The sequence below is a fragment of the Pseudophryne corroboree genome, chromosome 9 (genome assembly GCF_028390025.1).
Source record: "Pseudophryne corroboree isolate aPseCor3 chromosome 9, aPseCor3.hap2, whole genome shotgun sequence".
Lineage (NCBI taxonomy): Eukaryota > Metazoa > Chordata > Amphibia > Anura > Myobatrachidae > Pseudophryne > Pseudophryne corroboree.
The window spans coordinates 4,978,928-4,996,369 of record NC_086452.1 but is presented as its reverse complement, the minus strand read 5'-3'; the positions used below and the strand labels follow the sequence as shown (position 1 = coordinate 4,996,369).

The following is a 17,442-nucleotide window of genomic DNA, read 5'->3' as shown; positions in this document are numbered from 1 at the left end:
GTAAGGGTTTAGCGATTTCAAGTTCAAAATTGGTCAGACCGAACCATCTGGTTGCGGTACCACAAAGAGGTTTGAATAGTAACCCACGCTGTGCATATGAGGTGGAACTGGGACAATGACCTCTGCCTTTTCCAATTTTTGGATAGCCTCCTGTAGAACAGTTCTGTCTGACAGTAAAGTTGGCAAGCCTGATTTGAAGAATCGGTGAGGTGGGGTTTCTTGAAACTCCAGTCTGTAGCCCTGGGACACAATATCCTGTACCCAGGGATCCAGGCCGGACGACACCCAGACGTGGCTGAAATGCCTCTTGCCCCTACCAGCCCGTCCTCCAGGCTGTGTGGTCCACCGTCATTCTGAGGATTTTGAGGAACCAGAGGCAGGTTTCTGGTCCTGAGAGCCTGCGGCTGCAGGCTTTTTGGATTTTGCCCGCCCACCTCTAAAGAAGGTGGTAGGAGGCTTGGACTTTTTGTCTTAGCGGTCCGAAAGGACTGTGATGCAGATGAAGAAAAGGATTTCTTCGTAGAAGGCGTAGCTGAGGGAAGAAAAGGTGACTTACCCGCGGTTGCCGTAGAAATCCACGCATCCAACGCTTCCCCAAATAGAGCCTGACCTGTGTAGGGTAGGTTCTCCACACTTCTCCTGGATTCCGCGTCTGCAGACCATTGGCGTAGCCAGAGTCCCCTGCGAGCTGAGACAGACATGGAAGATATCCTTGCAGTCAGCGTACCCAGGTCCTTCATGGATTCCACCATGAACCCCACAGAATCCTGTATGTTACATAAAAATAATTCAATGTCACCTCTATCCATTGAATCCAAATCCTCTAGTAACGTGCCTGACCACTTTACTATGGCTTTAGAGATCCTTGCACAGGCAATAGTAAGCCTCAGCGCTAGCCCTGAAGCCGTGTATATGGATTTGAGCGTAGTGTCAATTTTACGATCAGCCGGTTCTTTTAACGCGGTAGACCCAGGGACAGGTAAAACCACCTTTTTCGACAGTCTGGAAACAGATGTGTCAACTATGGGTGGGTTTTCTATTTTTTTCTATCTTCCTCAGGGAAGTGGGGAAAGCAACCAGAATCCTCTTAGGAATCTGGAATTTTTTCTCCGGGTTTTCCCAGGATTTTTCAAATAAAGTGTTCAATTCTTTGGACGCAGGGAAGGTTAGCGAGGCTTTCTTATTGTCAGTGAAGTAAGCCTCCTCAACCTGCTCAGGTGGCGTGTCAGTAATGTTTAACACATCTCTAGTGGCCTCAATCATGAGCTGCACCCCCTTTGCAAGGGATGCCGCCCCCCTCAGCACATCCGCATCACCGTCTGCAGTATCAGAGTCGGTATCCGTGTCATCTTGCATAATCTGGGCAAGTGCACGTTTCTGTGGGAATATGCTAGGAATCAGGCCTGGCCAACCTGTGGCTCTCCAGCTGTTGTGAAACTACAAGTTCCAGCATGCTTTGCCATAATTTTGCTATTAGGGAATGCAAAAACTGTGGCAGGGCATGCTGGGATGTGTGCTTTTACAACATCTGGAGAGCCACAGGTTGGCCAGGCCTGTGCTAGGTGATTTTGAAGGAATAAAGGGTGGAGCCAGCCCACACTCTCAAACTCTTAAAGTGCCAATGGCTCCTGGTGGACCCGTCTATACCCCATGGTACTAATGTGGACCGCAGCATCCTCTAGGACGTAAGAGAAATACCTGCAGTGGAGAATCCCTAAAGAATCTACAGAGGATATCATAGTATTGGAATGGAATACCATGTACTGTATTTAATGAGAGGAAGGTTTCACTGCGCAACTGACGTGGTATTAACCACCATATTGGGTGCACCTTTATTCATTAGGGTGTTATTATCTGGTGATGGGACAGAAGTTCATTTAAATATACTACACTAGGAGGCGCTATTTCTCACATTTCCTACAGCTGTGCAGTGTGTGCATGAATATATATACACTGCTCAAAAAAAATAAAGGGAACACTAAAATAACACATCCTAGATCTGAATGAATGAAATATTCTTATTAAATACTTTGTTCTTTACATAGTTGAATGTGCTGACAACAAAATCACACAAAAATTATCAATGGAAATCAAATTTGTTAACCCATGGAGGTCTGGATTTGGAGTCGCACTCAAAATTAAAGTGAAAAAACACACTACAGGCTGATCCAACTTTGATATATCTTTAAAACAAGTCAAAATGAGGCTCAGCAGTGTGTGTGGCCTCCACGTGCCTGTATGACCTCCCTACAACGCCTTGGCATGCTCCTGAAGAGGTGGCGGATGGTCTCCTGAGGGATCTCCTCCCAGACCTGGACTAAAGCATCCGCCAACTCCTGGACAGTCTGTGGTGCAACGTGGCGTTGGTGGATGGAGCGAGACATGATGTCCCAGATGTGCTCAATTGGATTCAGGTCTGGGGAACGGGCGGGCCAGTCCATAGCATCAATGCCTTCGTCTTGCAGGAACTTCTGACACAATCCAGCCACATGAGGTCTAGCATTGTCTTGCATTAGGAGGAACCCAGGGCCAACCGCACCAGCATATGGTCTCACAAGGGGTCTGAGGATCTCACCTCGGTACCTAATGGCAGTCAGGCTACCTCTGGCGAGCACATGGAGGGCTGTGCGGCCCCCCAAAGAAATGCCACCCCACACCATTACTGACCCACTGCCAAACCGGTCATGCTGGAGGATGTTGCAGGCAGCAGAACGTTCTCCTTGGCGTCTCCAGACTCTGTCACGTCTATCACGTGCTCAGTGAGAACCTGCTTTAATCTGTGAAGAGCACAGGGCGCCAGTGGCGAATTTGCCAATCTTGGTGTTATCTGGCAAATGCCAAACGTCCTGCACGGTGTTGGGCTGTAAGCACAACCCCCACCTGTAGACGTCGGGCCCTCATACCACCATCATGGAGTCTGTTTCTGATCATTTGAGTAGACACATGCACATTTGTGGCTTGCTGGAGGTCATTTTGCAGGGCTCTGGCAGTGCTCCTCCGGTTCCTCCTTGCACAAAGGCGGAGGTAGCGGTCCTGCTGCTGGGTTGTTGCCCTCCTACGGCCTCCTCCACGTCTCCTGATGTACTGGCCTGTCTCCTGGTAGCGCCTCCATGCTCTGGACACTACGCTGACAGACACAGCAAAACCTTTTTGCCTCAGCTCGCATTGATGTGCCATCCTGGATGAGCTGCACTACCTGAGCCACTTGTGTGGGTTGTAGACTCCATCTCATGTTACCACTAGAGTGAAAGCACCGCCAGCTTTCAAAAGTGACCAAAACATCAGCCAGAAAGCATAGGAGCCGAGAAGTGGTCTGTGGTCACCACCTGCAGAACAACTCCTTTATTGGGGGTGTCTTGCTAATTGCCTATAATTCCCACCTGTTGTCTATTCCATTTGCACAACAGCATGTGAAATTGATTGTCAATCAGTTTTGCTTCCTAAGTGGACAGTTTGATTTCACAGAAGTGTGATTGACTTGGAGTTACAATGTGTTGTTTAAGTGTTCCCATTATTTTTTTGAGCAATATATATATATATATATATATATATATATATATATATATATTTCTCATACGTCCTAGAGGATGCTGGGGAAGCTTCAAGAACCATGGGGTATAGACAGGATCCGCAGGAGACATGGGCACACTATAAGACTTTGGGTGTGAACTGGCTCCTCCCTCTATGCCCCTCCCCCCGTTAGATTATGTGCCCAGTGAGACTGGATGCACACTGAGGAGCTCTCCAGAGTTTCTCAGGAAAAGACTTTGTTAGGTTTGTTATTTTCAGGGAGACCTGCTGGCAACAAGCTCCCTGCATCGTGGGACTGAGGGGAGAGAAGCAGACCTACTTCTTAAGAGTTCAAGGGCTCTGCTTCTTAGGCTACTGGACACCATTAGCTCCAGAGGGTTCGATCACTTGGTACGCCTAGCTGCTTGTTCCCGGAGCCGCGCCGTCACCCCCCTCACAGAGCCAGAAGATTAAAGCCGGGTGAGTATGAGAAGAACAGAAGACTTCAGTGACGGCAGAAGACGCGTCTGAGGTACCGCGCAGCGCGCCATGCCCCCACACAGATCACGGCACTGCGGGGGGGGGGCGCCCTGGACAGCATGGGGGGACCTCAGACAGCACTGGCATAGAAGTTAACAGTGCCCAGGCACTAGTTAAGGGACCCCCGCCAGTATAAAGATTTTGAGCAGGACGGAAGCGCGCCATGTAGTGGGCGGGGCCTAGCCCGCACAGCTCTAACCAGCGCCATTTTTTCTCTTCACAGAAAGCTGCAGAGACGCCGGCCCTGACCTCCACACTGTGCAAGTAACAGGGTGCAAAACAGGGGGGGGGGGGGAAATCACTGGCAATTTGGTGATTTATTTTATATGTAAAAAGCGCTAGAAGATCTGGGCAGTCTTATTACTGGCCTCAGTACCGGGATAGGCGCTGGGTGTGAGCTGTCAAGACTCTCTCTGTGTCTCTCTGGCAGGCTTTAGTGTGGGTCTGTGTCCTATAGCCCCAGTGTGGTTGTGGCTGTCGGTACATGTGTGTGTCGACATGTCTGAGGCTGAATGCTCTTCCCAGGAGGAGGCTGGAGTGGGGACAGACAATTCTGTGAGAGTGGCAATGTCCAGAGCCGGCCCTAACCAATATGATGCCCTAGGCAAGATTTTGGCTGGTGCCCCCTAGCACCGCCGCTAGTTCTGCAGGAGATGCCTGGCATGAGTCAGCTGGCAGCTCTGCTAACGTCGGGCATTTTTTGTTTATGAAAATGCATCTTATTTGCATTACTATGTGGCCAGGACGCACTAACAGCTTCTGCTGATTAAAATGATATGCAGCATGTCTATATTCTGTGTGCGACTGCGGCTGTATCTGCATATGAAATGCTACATTACAGTGATTTCCAGGAATACACTGCAACGTAGCATTTCGTATGCAGATAGAGCTGCAGTCACACACAGAATTTAGGCATGCCGCATATCATTTTAATCAGCAGAAGCTGCTGGTGCCCCTAAGCATACCAAATGCCCTAGGCATTTGCCTAGTTTGCCTATGCCTAAGACCGGCTCTGGCAGTGTCGGCACAGCCGACAGATGATTGGATGAATATGTTAAGTGTTTTATACGCAAATGTGACTAAGTTAGCTGAGAGATTTGATAAATCTGAGTCTAGAACCAGACATGGAGGAAATCCATGGAAGATGCTTTGTCACAGACCCAGGCTGCTTCGGGGTCACAGAAACGGCCATTTACCCAGATAGCAGAGTCAGATACCGACACGGACTCTGGGGTAAATTTACTAAGGTGGGAGTTTTTTAGAACTGGTGATGTTGCCTATAGCTACCAATCAGATTCTATCTATTTTCTTCTAGAAGCAGCTTGATAAATGTTAAGTAGAATCTGATTGGTTGCTGTGGGCAAAATCACTAGTTCTAAAAAAAACTCCCACCTTAGTAAATTTACCCCAGAGTCCGTATCGGTATCTGACTATAGTGATGCCAGATTACATCCAATACTGGCTAAGAGTATTCAGTACATGATTGTGGCAATAAAAGATGTTTTACATATCACTGAGGACCCTGCTGTTCCTGATACTAGGGTCTGTATGTATAAAGGAAAGAAACCTGAGGTAACGTTTCCTCCCTCTCATGAGCTGAACGCACTTTTTGAAAAAGCTTGGGAAAGTCCTGACAAAAGGATACATGTTCCCAAAAGAATTCCAGTGGCATATCCGTTCCCTTCTGGGGACAGGGAAAGGTGGGAGTCAATCCCCACGGTAGACAAAGCTTTGTCGCATCTATCCAAAAAAGTGGCGCTCCCGTCCCCTTTCACGGCAGCCCTAAAGGATCCTGCGGATCGTAAGCAGGAAAATACACTGAAATCTATTTGTCACTACGGGGTCGCTACTCAGGCCTGTCGTTGCTGCGTAGGTGGTGAGTAGCGCTATTGAACGGTGGCAGATAACTTATCATCTGAGGTAGATTCCCTAGACAGAGAGAGTGTGCTTTTGACCCTGGGTCACATCAGGGACGCTGCAGCATATTTAAAAGAAGCTGTAAGGGATATTGGCCTTTTGGGATCAAGGGCCAATGCCATGGCAGTCTCAGCTAGGAGAGGATTCATCAATGGAATGCTGACTCTAAGAAGGCGATGGAGTCTCTACCGTTTAACGGTAAGGTCTTGTTTGACGACGGTCTCCCTGACCTGGTGTCTACGGCTACCGTGGGTAAGTCGTCATTTTTACCTTATGTTCCAGCACAACAGAAGAAAACGCCTCACTATCAGATGCAGGCCTTTCGGACCAATAAATAAAAAAAAAAGGGCGAGGGTCCTCCTTCCTTGCTGCGAGAGGAAGGGGAAAGAGGTCACAGGCGGTGGCAAGTTCCCAAGAGCAGAAGTCCTCTCCGGCTTCTACCAAATCCACCGCATGACGCTGGGGCTCCGTTGCGGGAGTCCGCACCAGTGGGGGCACGTCTCAAACTCTTCAGTCAGGTCTGGGTGCACTCGGACCTGGATCCTTGGATAGTAGACTTAGTAACTCAGGGGTACAAGTTAGAGTTTCAAGACGTACCCCCTCACCAATTTTTCAAATCGGCCTTGCCAGCTCCTCTTCCAGAAAGGGAGATAGTAAGCGCTGCGATACTAAAGTTGTGTCAAAATCAAGTGATTGTCACGGTACCCCCGTCTCAACAGGGGGAAGGGTTTTATTCGAGCCTGTTCGTGGTCCCGAAGCCGGATGTCTCAATTAGACCGATTCTAAACCTAAAATCCCTCAATGTATTTCTGAAAAGGTTCAAGTTCAAGATGGAGTCTCTACGAGCAGTGATCTCCAGTCTGGAGGAGGGGGATTTTATGGTGTCGGTAGACATAAAGGAAGCATACTTACATGTCCCCATATACCCTCCTCATCAGGCTTAACTGAGGTTTGCTGTTCAGGATTGTCATTACCAATTTCAGACGTTGCCGCTTGGTCTGTGCACGGCTCCGAGGATTTTCACCAAAGTAATGGCGGAGATGATGGTTCTCCTGCGCAAGCAGGGAATCACAATTATCCCGTACTTGGATGATCTCCTCATAAAGGCGAGGTCCAAGGAGCAATTGTTGAAGAATGTTGCGCTCTCACTGACGATTCTGCAACAACACGGTTGGCTCCTAAATTTGCCAAAATCACAGTTGGATCCAACGACACAGCTGTCGTTCCTGGGTATGATTCTGGATACAGAATTGCAAAGAGTTTTTCTTCCAGTGGAAAAGGCTCTGGAAATACAGAACATGGTAAAACAGATTCTGAAACTGGCAAAGGTGTCAGTTCTTCACTGCACGCGGTTGCTGGGGAAGATGGTGGCGGCCTACGAGGCCATTCCGTATGGCAGGTTCCATGCCAGGGTGTTTCAGTGGAACCTGCTGGTCTGTACATGCACCGGAAAATAATTCTATCTCCCAGGACCAGAATTTCCCTTCTGTGGTGGCTGCACAGTTCTCACCTTCTGGAGGGACGTAGGTTCGGGATTCAGGATTGGATCCTGGTGACCACAGATGCAAGCCTCCGAGGCTGGGGGGCAGTCACACAGGGAAGTAACTTTCAGGGAAAGTGGTCAAGCCAGGAAGCTTGTCTTCACATAAACATTCTGGAATTAAGAGCCATCTACAACGGCATACTGCAAGCAGAACATCATCTTCAAGGTCTGCCGGTCTTGATTCAGTCAGACAACGTGACAGCAGTGGCGTACATAAACCGCCAAGGTGGAATAAAAATCAGAGCGGCGATGGCCGAGGCCATGAAGATGCTTCGCTGGGCGGAAAGACATGCCAGTGCTCTGTCAGCGGTCTTCATTCCAGGAGTGGACAACTGGGAAGCAGACTTCCTCAGCAGACACGATCTCCATCCAGGAGAGTGGGGTATTCATCAAGAGGTCTTTGCAGAAGTGACAAGTCGTTGGGGTGTTCCTCAAGTGGACATGATGGCGTCCCGCCTCAACAAGAAACTTCAGAGATATTGTTCCAGGTCAAGGGACCCTCAAGCGATAGCGGTGGACGCCCTAGTGACACCACGGGTGTTTCAGTCAGTCTATGTGTTCCCTCCACTTCCGCTCATTCTGAAAGTGATAAAAATTATATGAAGAATAAGAGTTCAGGCGATCCTCATGTGGACGTCACCCGTGTGCTGTGCGCTGCACGTGGACATCACCCGTGTGCTGTGCGCTGCACGTGGACGTCACCCGTGTGCTGTGCGCTGCAGGTGGACGTCACCCGTGCGCTGCAGGTGGACGTCACCCGTGCGCTGCAGGTGGACGTCACCCGTGCGCTGCAGGTGGACGTCACCCGTGCGCTGCAGGTGGACGTCACCCGTGCGCTGCAGGTGGACGTCACCCGTGCGCTGCAGGTGGACGTCACCCGTGCGCTGCAGGTGGACGTCACCCGTGCGCTGCAGGTGGACGTCACCCGTGCGCTGCAGGTGGACGTCACCCGTGCGCTGTGCGCTGCAGGTGGACGTCACCCGTGCGCTGTGCGCTGCAGGTGGACGTCACCCGTGTGCTGTATGTGGACATTCTTGGCAGAGGCATCCCGACGATATTAGGGTTAGGGTAAGTCTGATGGGGACGGCTAGAATACTCCCCTAAATGCATTGGGACTGTGACCGTCCGGATGCCGTTGCCGGGACTGTGACCGTCGGGAAGTCGCTACTGTGACTGTTGGGATACTGTTGCCGGGACTAAGACCATCTGGATGCCGCTGCCGCGATTGTGGCTGTTACGAAGGGCTGGCCATTGATCTTCGATGATTTGTAATCACTGATGACTTATGGTCAATGTCGAATACTTTTTCCATCGATGGGAGGGAACCAGATGGTTTTCCTCCATCAATGGCACAGCACAAATGAATATTAATAAAGTAAAAATTTCCCAATGTGCCAGGACACAGAGCATAGCTCCGCCCCTGCAAATCCCCAGGCTGTGATTGGTCTGCGGGCCAGTCACTGAAAGAACAGGGATGACCATCGGTGGATAAAACCATTGATGGTCTCTCATCTCATAGTTGGTCACCATCAATGGCCACTCACAGCTTCACCATCGATGATGGCCACTCTGATGCCCCTCCCTACCACTGCCAGGACATCGTACCCAATCCTTAACATATGCTGTCAGGATTTTCTCCATTTACCTATGAGACTGAGGCCATGCCGAGAGGTGAGCGCACACTTTCCTCCTCACCCCCTCACTGGAGTGCAGACTCTGACTGCCACATGTGGTGCAGAGGAGGATGTCACGCGCCCCCAGCCCACGGAACATACATGCTTCAGTCCAAAGACGCGGTACTGCTTTCACGTGATCCAGGATTGCCGAGCACTGACCTAGGAGGTAGCGCAGCTCTAATTATTCGCACTTATGCTATGAGACGCCAGATGATTAGTGCGCTGTAAATGTCAGATGTGATGAGAAGAGGGTTTTTCATTCTCTACTTATCGGTTGTTTCTATCCAGTCTTTTTCCAGATGTAGGTGCGCATTTCGCCATGCGTAGATGTATGCTGGCTTGTGTAATCTCTTACATGAAGCGTAGGTGCGCATTTCACCATGCATACGGATCTGCGTGTGTGCGGACATGTCATGCTATTTGCCACGCATTTTATTTGTAGTCACTCGTGTTACGTGCAGTTCTGTAGATGCATTACTTTACCCATCCCGCCAGCTGACATAGAGGACGATGTTACCATGGCGATCAGCTGCGCACATTATACCCCTGATTGCAGTATGTGGCCAGTGCATGCTCCGGACGGATCCCTACATGGCGCGTTTCACCACACAGCCCCACAGAGAGCGTAGGAAGACGTGCAGCAACCGTATGTGCGCACTGCGCCCTGGTACATTCTTAAGGGCCCCACACACTGCGCTCTGAGCAGTGAGCGATTATCCTGTAACGGTTTGTATGAAGGATTGACATTGGAAACATCGATATCGTCTGGACTGGACTGCAGTGATAAACGCCGATAGAGCACCGATGAATGACTGCGTCCCGCGCATCGTACATCATCGGTTCCTCCGCGCTGATATACCGGCCGTGGATTTATATCTGCCAGTGACTGTGACCGCTCGCCCAGCTAATGGCTCCATATTATAACACTGCAATATGATGGGTGTAATCCTGCAAGCTGTGGTGCAGATAGTGACGAGGTGGCATGCTGGGACTTGTAGTTCTGCAGCAGCTGGGGACATGAGTTCAGACACCCTCTTATACCAGAGACTCTCTCCGCTTGCAGGCCGCCATCTTCCCGCAGCCTCCGTCTGAGCTCCCGGTGACATCACAAGGGGCGGGGACACGGCATAGCGCTCCCTCTAGTGGCTGCTCGCCATAGGAAAATGTAAGTCCCGCCCCCTCCTCTCATTGGTCGGCTCTCTCAGCACTACACCTATCGTCACTGGCTGCGTCTCCTGTCTGTACTGGTATACGTCACTGGTGTGCGACCGGCCGCGCGGTGTTGTCATTCGGGGGCGCGCACGGCGACATCATGGGCAGCGACTTCTATCTCCGCTACTATGTGGGGCACAAGGGGAAGTTCGGGCACGAGTTCCTGGAGTTCGAGTTCCGGCCGGACGGTGAGCACCCGGGGGGCGTGTGGCTGTACCGGGGTCGCGGGAACCCCACCAGAGCTTCTACACAGGGGGCAGTACCGGCAGGGGGACACATAGGGGCAGGGGGACACATAGGGACAGTGGAGGGGTCAGGGGGACACATAGGGGCAGTGGAGGGGGCAGGGGGACACATAGGGGCAGTGGAGGGGGCAGGGGGACACAGGGACAGTGTAGGGGGCAGGGGGAGACATAGGGACAGTGGAGGGGACAGGGGGACACATAGGGGCAGTGGAGGGGGCAGGGGGACACATAGGGGCAGTGGAGGGGGCAGGGGGACACATAGGGGCAGTGGAGGGGGCAGGGGGACACATAGGGGCAGTGGAGGGGGCAGGGGGACACATAGGGACAGTGGAGGAGGCAGGGGGACGCATAGGGACAGTGGAGGGGGCAGGGGGACGCATAGAGGCAATGGAGGGGGCAGGGGGACGCATAGAGGCAATGGAGGGGGCAGGGGGACACATAGGGGCAGTGGAGGGGGCAGGTGGACACATAGGGGCAGTGGAGGGGGCAGGGGGACACATAGGGGCAGTGGAGGGGGCAGGGGGACACATAGGGGCAGTGGAGGGGGCAGGGGGACACATAGGGGCAGTGGAGGGGGCAGGGGGACACATAGGGGCAGTGGAGGGGGCAGGGGGACACATAGGGGCAGTGGAGGGGGCAGGGGGACACATAGGGACAGTGGAGGAGGCAGGGGGACGCATAGGGACAGTGGAGGGGGCAGGGGGACGCATAGAGGCAATGGAGGGGGCAGGGGGACGCATAGAGGCAGTGGAGGGGGCAGGGGGACGCATAGGGGCAGTGGAGGGGGCAGGGGGACGCATAGGGGCAGTGGAGGGGGCAGGGGGACACATAGGGGCAGTGGAGGGGGCAGGGGGACACATAGGGGCAGTGGAGGGGGCAGGGGGACACATAGGGGCAGTGGAGGGGGCAGGGGGACACATAGGGGCAGTGGAGGGGGCAGGGGGACACATAGGGGCAGTGGAGGGGGCAGGGGGACACATAGGGGCAGTGGAGGGGGCAGGGGGACACATAGGGGCAGTGGAGGGGGCAGGGGGACACATAGGGACAGTGGAGGAGGCAGGGGGACGCATAGGGACAGTGGAGGGGGCAGGGGGACGCATAGAGGCAATGGAGGGGGCAGGGGGACACGTGGGGCAGTGGAGGGGGCAGGGGGACACGTGGGGCAGTGGAGGGGGCAGGGGGACACATAGGGACAGTGGAGGAGGCAGGGGGACACATAGGGACAGTGGAGGGGGCAGGGGGACACATAGGGACAGTGGAGGAGGCAGGGGGACACATAGGGACAGTGGAGGGGGCAGGGGGACGCATAGAGGCAATGGAGGGGGCAGGGGGACACGTGGGGCAGTGGAGGGGGACATGTGGGGCAGTGGTGGGGGCAGGGGGACGCATAGGGACAGTGGAGGGGACGCATGGGGGACTGTGTAGGTGCAGGGGGGGACATGGGGCAGTGTAGGGGATGGGGACACACGGGGCAGGGGGACACATAGAGGCAGTGGGGTACAGGAGGACACATAGGGGCAGTGTGGGGAACGGGGCGTAGTCAATGAAAATGGGGATGTCACTGTGTACGAGGAGGAGGGAGCGCCTTGTCTGCCCTCAGTCCAGTCTGTGGCGGTGTGTATCTCAAATCAGGCTCACAGTCCGTCAGCGTCGGCTTCTGATTGCGCTCTCCTCCCCTCGGACACAGCAGCTGCAATGTGATCAACCCGGCAGTACTGCGTACTGGCTGCCAATTTCTTACTGGTGCGCAGTACCGCCATACTTGAAGCACTGGCAGGGGAGCACATTGAGGCAGTGTGTGTGTGTTGGGGGGGGGGGGGGGGTGAGACAGGAGGATGCAGTGTAGGGAGGTTAGGGGGACACATTGGAGTGTGGGGGGGTCAGGAGGACACAGGGTGTGGGGAGATTAGGGGACACATTGGGGCAGTGTAGGGGGGTCAGGGGGGCGGGCCACATGGGGGGGGGGGGAGTAGTTCCCAATGCAGAGGATAGGGTTCCTGCTATAAGTGACGCTTGGTAACGTGTCAGAGCAAATTGGCAGCTAAATGCGCCCCCTGCATAGCTCTGCCCGCTTCCATGGCATTTCTGTCTATTTACCTAATCATTTTTCTTTTCTTTGCAGGTAAACTTCGTTATGCCAACAATAGTAACTACAAGAACGACGTAATGATCAGAAAGGAGGTAAGTGGTCATTGTATCACCATGAGCTGTAAGTAGGGGCTGCGGTCTGATGACTGAGCACCACCCTTATTACCGCTGGCGAGGAGGCTGAGAGACCGCGGCACACGTCAGTCAGACGGTGGAGAAGTCTTCATCCTTTTCTTGCCTATGCCCATCTCTTACCCTGTAATGAACTCCCAAGGGGTTCATTAATTAGGCAAGCCGCGGCGTTTAGGATGAAATGTAAAAGTAATGCATCGCTCCCTGCTAATGTATTGTGCTGGCTCTCATTCCAGGCATACGTACACAAGAGTGTGATGGAGGAACTGAAGCGGATCATAGATGACAGTGAGATAACAAAAGAAGACGACGCCTTGTGGCCCCCGCCGGACAGAGTTGGCCGACAGGTGAGTTCTGTTCCCGTCCTGAAATGTGTTCAGGCTCCAGGCTGGTTTCCTTGGCACACCCATACAGTACCCACGCTGCCTTACAGCCATGCCATGAGCAAATCTTGTATCACTATCCGATTATCTGCAGGGAATATGATGGTGATTCTGTAATGCCCCACGCAGTTCTCCAAAATATCTGTATGTACTACTCATATATCGTTGATTATATGATTGTATTATTGACCTGCCTAGTGACAGGCTACGGAACACATAAATGTTCAGCGGTCTGTAATGGGATGAGCGCTGACTACACATATATACAGCGGTATCTGTCTGCTCCGTTCTCAGGGGATAAGACGGAAATTGTCCTGAAAACAAAATCTCTATTTATTTAAAGTATAAAATCATTAATGAAACCTCCCCACCCCCCACCCTATACCCGGGCTGACACCTGTATAATCCCAGGATTGCCATCTCTGCACCACGGTGCTGCACACAGGATAACACGCATGGTGTTACTCGGCCAGTGTGGAAGCCGGATATAGCCTCACATCCAGTGATGTGTCTACCGGGGTTTATTTCTGTCTTCAGATTATTATATTCGGAGCATTGGCTTGTCCGCGACATTGGAAGGTTCCATAGAAAGGTGTGAAGGAGATGGGAAGGCCTACGCTAGACGCACATTGCAGTAATGATCACAGGGTTTAGGCCGATGATGATGAATTATCTGAAGTCGTCTGTTCCTGCACATAAACCTTTCCTTCCTCCATGTTACAGGAGCTGGAGATTGTCATTGGGGATGAGCACATATCTTTCACCACCTCAAAAATCGGTTCCCTTATAGATGTCAATCAGTCAAAGTAAGATTTTCTTTCCTTCTGTCTTTATCATTTCATGCAGATCCTCAGTGAGACTTGTGAGTGAGGTGCGTCCGCTGACCTACGTGGTGGATCCGTGTTCTGCTTATACACTGGGTGCGCTGGCTGCTCATTGGCTAACTAGTAATGGAACGCTGTTTGGTTGCCCATACGTTGGAACGGTCACGGGGCGATGCACTGTCCGCACTTATTTTCCAGGTATCCCATAGAGGAGCTGTGATTGGCTGCAGTAATAAGCCGTACACCAGGGAGAGCTTCCCCCTGTGCTGCAGACGCCTCCAGTAAGGAGTGTTCTGCGTCCTGCGTCTGTCTCTGGGGGCTGGCGGTATATTTGTGGTGGGGATGCCAGTACTAGTGCTGTCTGCGGATTGCTCATTACTCAGCGCTGTACAGGGAACTGCTGCAGAGTCCTCTTCCCTCTGAGCGGAGGCTTTACCTACAACTAATCCTAGACTTGCTCTAGAGTCCCAAATAACCGTAGGCGGGTTCTTTGTTTTGGCAAAATGGACCCTTTCACTAAATACGTTCCCTCCCTCCACGCCACGGAGCAGCTCTCCCCCTCTTGTAGAATGCAGACGTCACGCTGAGTAATAGTTCTCTGCGGTGAGTGTTGCGCTGTATATTATGCACATGTACAGCCATCTCCATTCTCTATTAATGGAATGGTAGCTGGTGGTAATAATGACCGGTACAGATGTGCGAGTAATCCTGATTACATCCTATGGCCGCTGCTGTAAGGAGGAGAAGGGGGGCAGCACGTGTCCAGCTGTGATGTAAGGCAGGGCAGCTGTATGGATAGTATTGCAGGTGGCGCTATGTTATGCAGCACCTAACATCAGTCCATCTTCTGTCTTCCAGGGACCCCGAGGGACTACGAGTTTTCTATTACCTTGTACAGGACCTGAAGTGTCTGGTCTTCAGCCTGATTGGACTTCACTTTAAAATCAAACCCATCTAGTTCTCTGGGAGAACGGGAGCATTTTATGTTGTTTTTGATGCGAATGCTGATGTTTTTGTGTTTTGTTTTTGTTTGTTTTTTATTGTGTATCTTTTACAGATCTGACTCTTTATAAAAATGTGGAATAAACCTTTTAGACTGTTTGTGTGACCCTCGGACCTGTTCTGGTTATCCCATAGTGCCCGCTGCACCTGCCCCACGAGCCCTCCACTTGCTGTTTCTCGGCGGGATTGAGGGGACATTTAAAGCTGCTTCCATAAGTGTGATGTCTGCGCGCGCTAATGTTAGTGCGGCCTCAAACTGTCGCCCCAAACCCGGCCGAGAAGTGGGCACTTACCAAAACCGCCGCCTGTCTAACCACCGTGCACTTTGGCTCAGAGGTGATAGATCTGGCACGCTATCTAACTTGGGGAAAGATGTAGCAAATCTTGGAGAGAGATAAAGTACCAACCAGTCCGCTCCTAACTCGTTACAGACTATACTTGAAAAATGGCAGATAGGAGCTGATTGGTTAATACTTTATCTCTCGCTGCGCTTTGATACATCACCCCCTTAGTGTTTAATCTTGAAGTAATTTAAAGCATGATCTCCAGTCCTCAAGTGCCACCAACAGGTCATGTCTTATGGATTTCTTTTATCATGCAGAGTAATTATCCCACCTGCTTACATAGTTCACAGTCCTCGTACATCCAGCCTCACGACGCCATACAGTGGGGCAAAGAAGTATTTGGACAGCCACCGATTGTGGAAGTTGACCCACTTATAAAGATGAGAGAGGTCTGTAATTTCCATCATAGACTTCACCTGTGAGAGACAGAATCTGGAGATCACATTGTATGATTGTTACACTATTTATTTGTTTATTCTTGTGGAAAATAAATATTTGGACAATCAGAAAGTTGAACTCGATACTTTGTAATATAACCTCGGTTGGCAATTACAGAGGTCAAACGTTTCCTGTAGTTCTTGACCAGGTTTGCACACACTGTAGCAGGTATTTTGGCCCACTCTTCCATGCAGATCTTCTCTAGATCTGTCATGTTTGGGGCTGTCGCCGGGCAACAAGGACTTTCAACTCCCTCCACAGATTTTCTGTTGGGTTGAGGTCTGGAGACTGGCTAGGCCACTCCAGGACCTTGAAATGCTTCTTACGAAGCCACTCCTTAGTTGCCCGGGCGGTGTGTTTGGGGTCATTGTCATGCTGGAAGACCCAGCCACGTTCCATCTTCAATGCTCTTACTGAGGGAAGGAGGGTTTTGCCCAAAATCTCACGATACATGGCCCTATTCATCCTCTCCTTAATATGGATCAGTCGTCCTGTCCCCTTTGGAGAAAAGCAGCCCCAAAGCATGATGTTTCCACCCCCATGCTTCACAGTGGGTATGGTGTTCTTAGGATGCCGTTCATCATTCTTCTCCCTCCAAACACGGCGAATGGAGTTTATACCAAAAAGTTTGATTTTACTCTCATCTGACCACATTACATTCTCCCAGTCCTCCTCTGGATCATCCAGATGGTCACTGGCAAACTTTAGACGGGCCTGGACATGTGCTGGCTTAAGCAGGGGGACCTTTCGTGCGCTGTAGGATTTCAATCCATGACGACGTAGTGTGTTACTAATGGTAACCTTTGTGACTGTGGTCCCAGCTCTCTTGAGGTCATTGACCAGGTCCTCCCGTGTAGTTCTGGGCTGATTCATCACCATCTCAAAATCACAGATACCCCACGAGGTGAGATCTTGCATGGAGCCCCAGGTCGAGGGAGATTGTCAGTGATCTTGTATTTCTTCCATTTTTTTATAATTGCGCCAACAGTTGATCTCTTCTCACCAAGCTGCTTGCCTATTGTCGAGTAGCTCATCCCAGCCTTGTGCAGCTCTACAATTGTGTCCCTGGTGTCCTTAGACAGCTCTCTGGTCTTGGCCATGGTGGAGAGGTAGCAGTCTGACTGTTTGAGGGTGTGGACAGGTGTCTTTTATACAGATAACCAGCTCAAACAGGTGCCATTAATACAGGTAACGAGTGGAGGATAGAAGAGCTACTTAAAGAAGAAATAACAGGTCTGTGAGAGCCAGAAATCTTGCTGCTTGGTAGGTGTCCAAATATTTATTTTCCACAAGAATATACAAGAAAATTGTTTAAAAATCATACAATGTGATTTCCAGATTCTGTCTCTCACAGTTGAAGTGTCTCTCACAGTTCCTATGATGGAAATTACACACCTCGCTCATCTTTTTAAGTGGGTCAACTTGCACAATCGGTGGCTGTCCAAATACTTTTTCCCCCCACTGTATACTGTGAGATGCCGGCGGGAGGGGGCCGACATGTCACGTGGTTCTACTAGTGTCGGGGGTCTATTTTTGCCTAATACTGCATCTTGGTTGCAATGTGATGCGGCCAGGGAGCACCAGGAGA

The 17,442-nt window shown here is 51.4% G+C and overlaps 1 protein-coding gene across 1 annotated transcript; it reads left to right on the top strand.

Annotated features, from left to right (window-relative positions):
- Positions 1–10,420: 10,420 nt before the first annotated feature.
- On the top strand, positions 10,421–15,171 carry MAGOH (mago homolog, exon junction complex subunit). The gene is made up of 5 exons (XM_063938909.1): positions 10,421–10,586; positions 12,766–12,824; positions 13,100–13,210; positions 13,970–14,052; positions 14,929–15,171. Exons 1-5 carry the CDS (start codon positions 10,499–10,501, stop codon positions 15,026–15,028), a joined length of 441 nt encoding a protein of 146 aa, XP_063794979.1. The 5' UTR covers positions 10,421–10,498; the 3' UTR covers positions 15,029–15,171.
- Positions 15,172–17,442: the final 2,271 nt, after the last annotated feature.

Coding starts and splice junctions, on each gene's coding strand:
- MAGOH (XM_063938909.1), top strand. CDS start 10,499: ATGGGCAGCGACTTCTATCTCCGCTACTATGTGGGGCACAAGGGGAAG. Junction 10,587..12,765: donor GTTCGAGTTCCGGCCGGACG/GTGAGCACCCGG, acceptor TTTTCTTTGCAG/GTAAACTTCGTTATGCCAAC. Junction 14,053..14,928: donor ATAGATGTCAATCAGTCAAA/GTAAGATTTTCT, acceptor TCTGTCTTCCAG/GGACCCCGAGGGACTACGAG.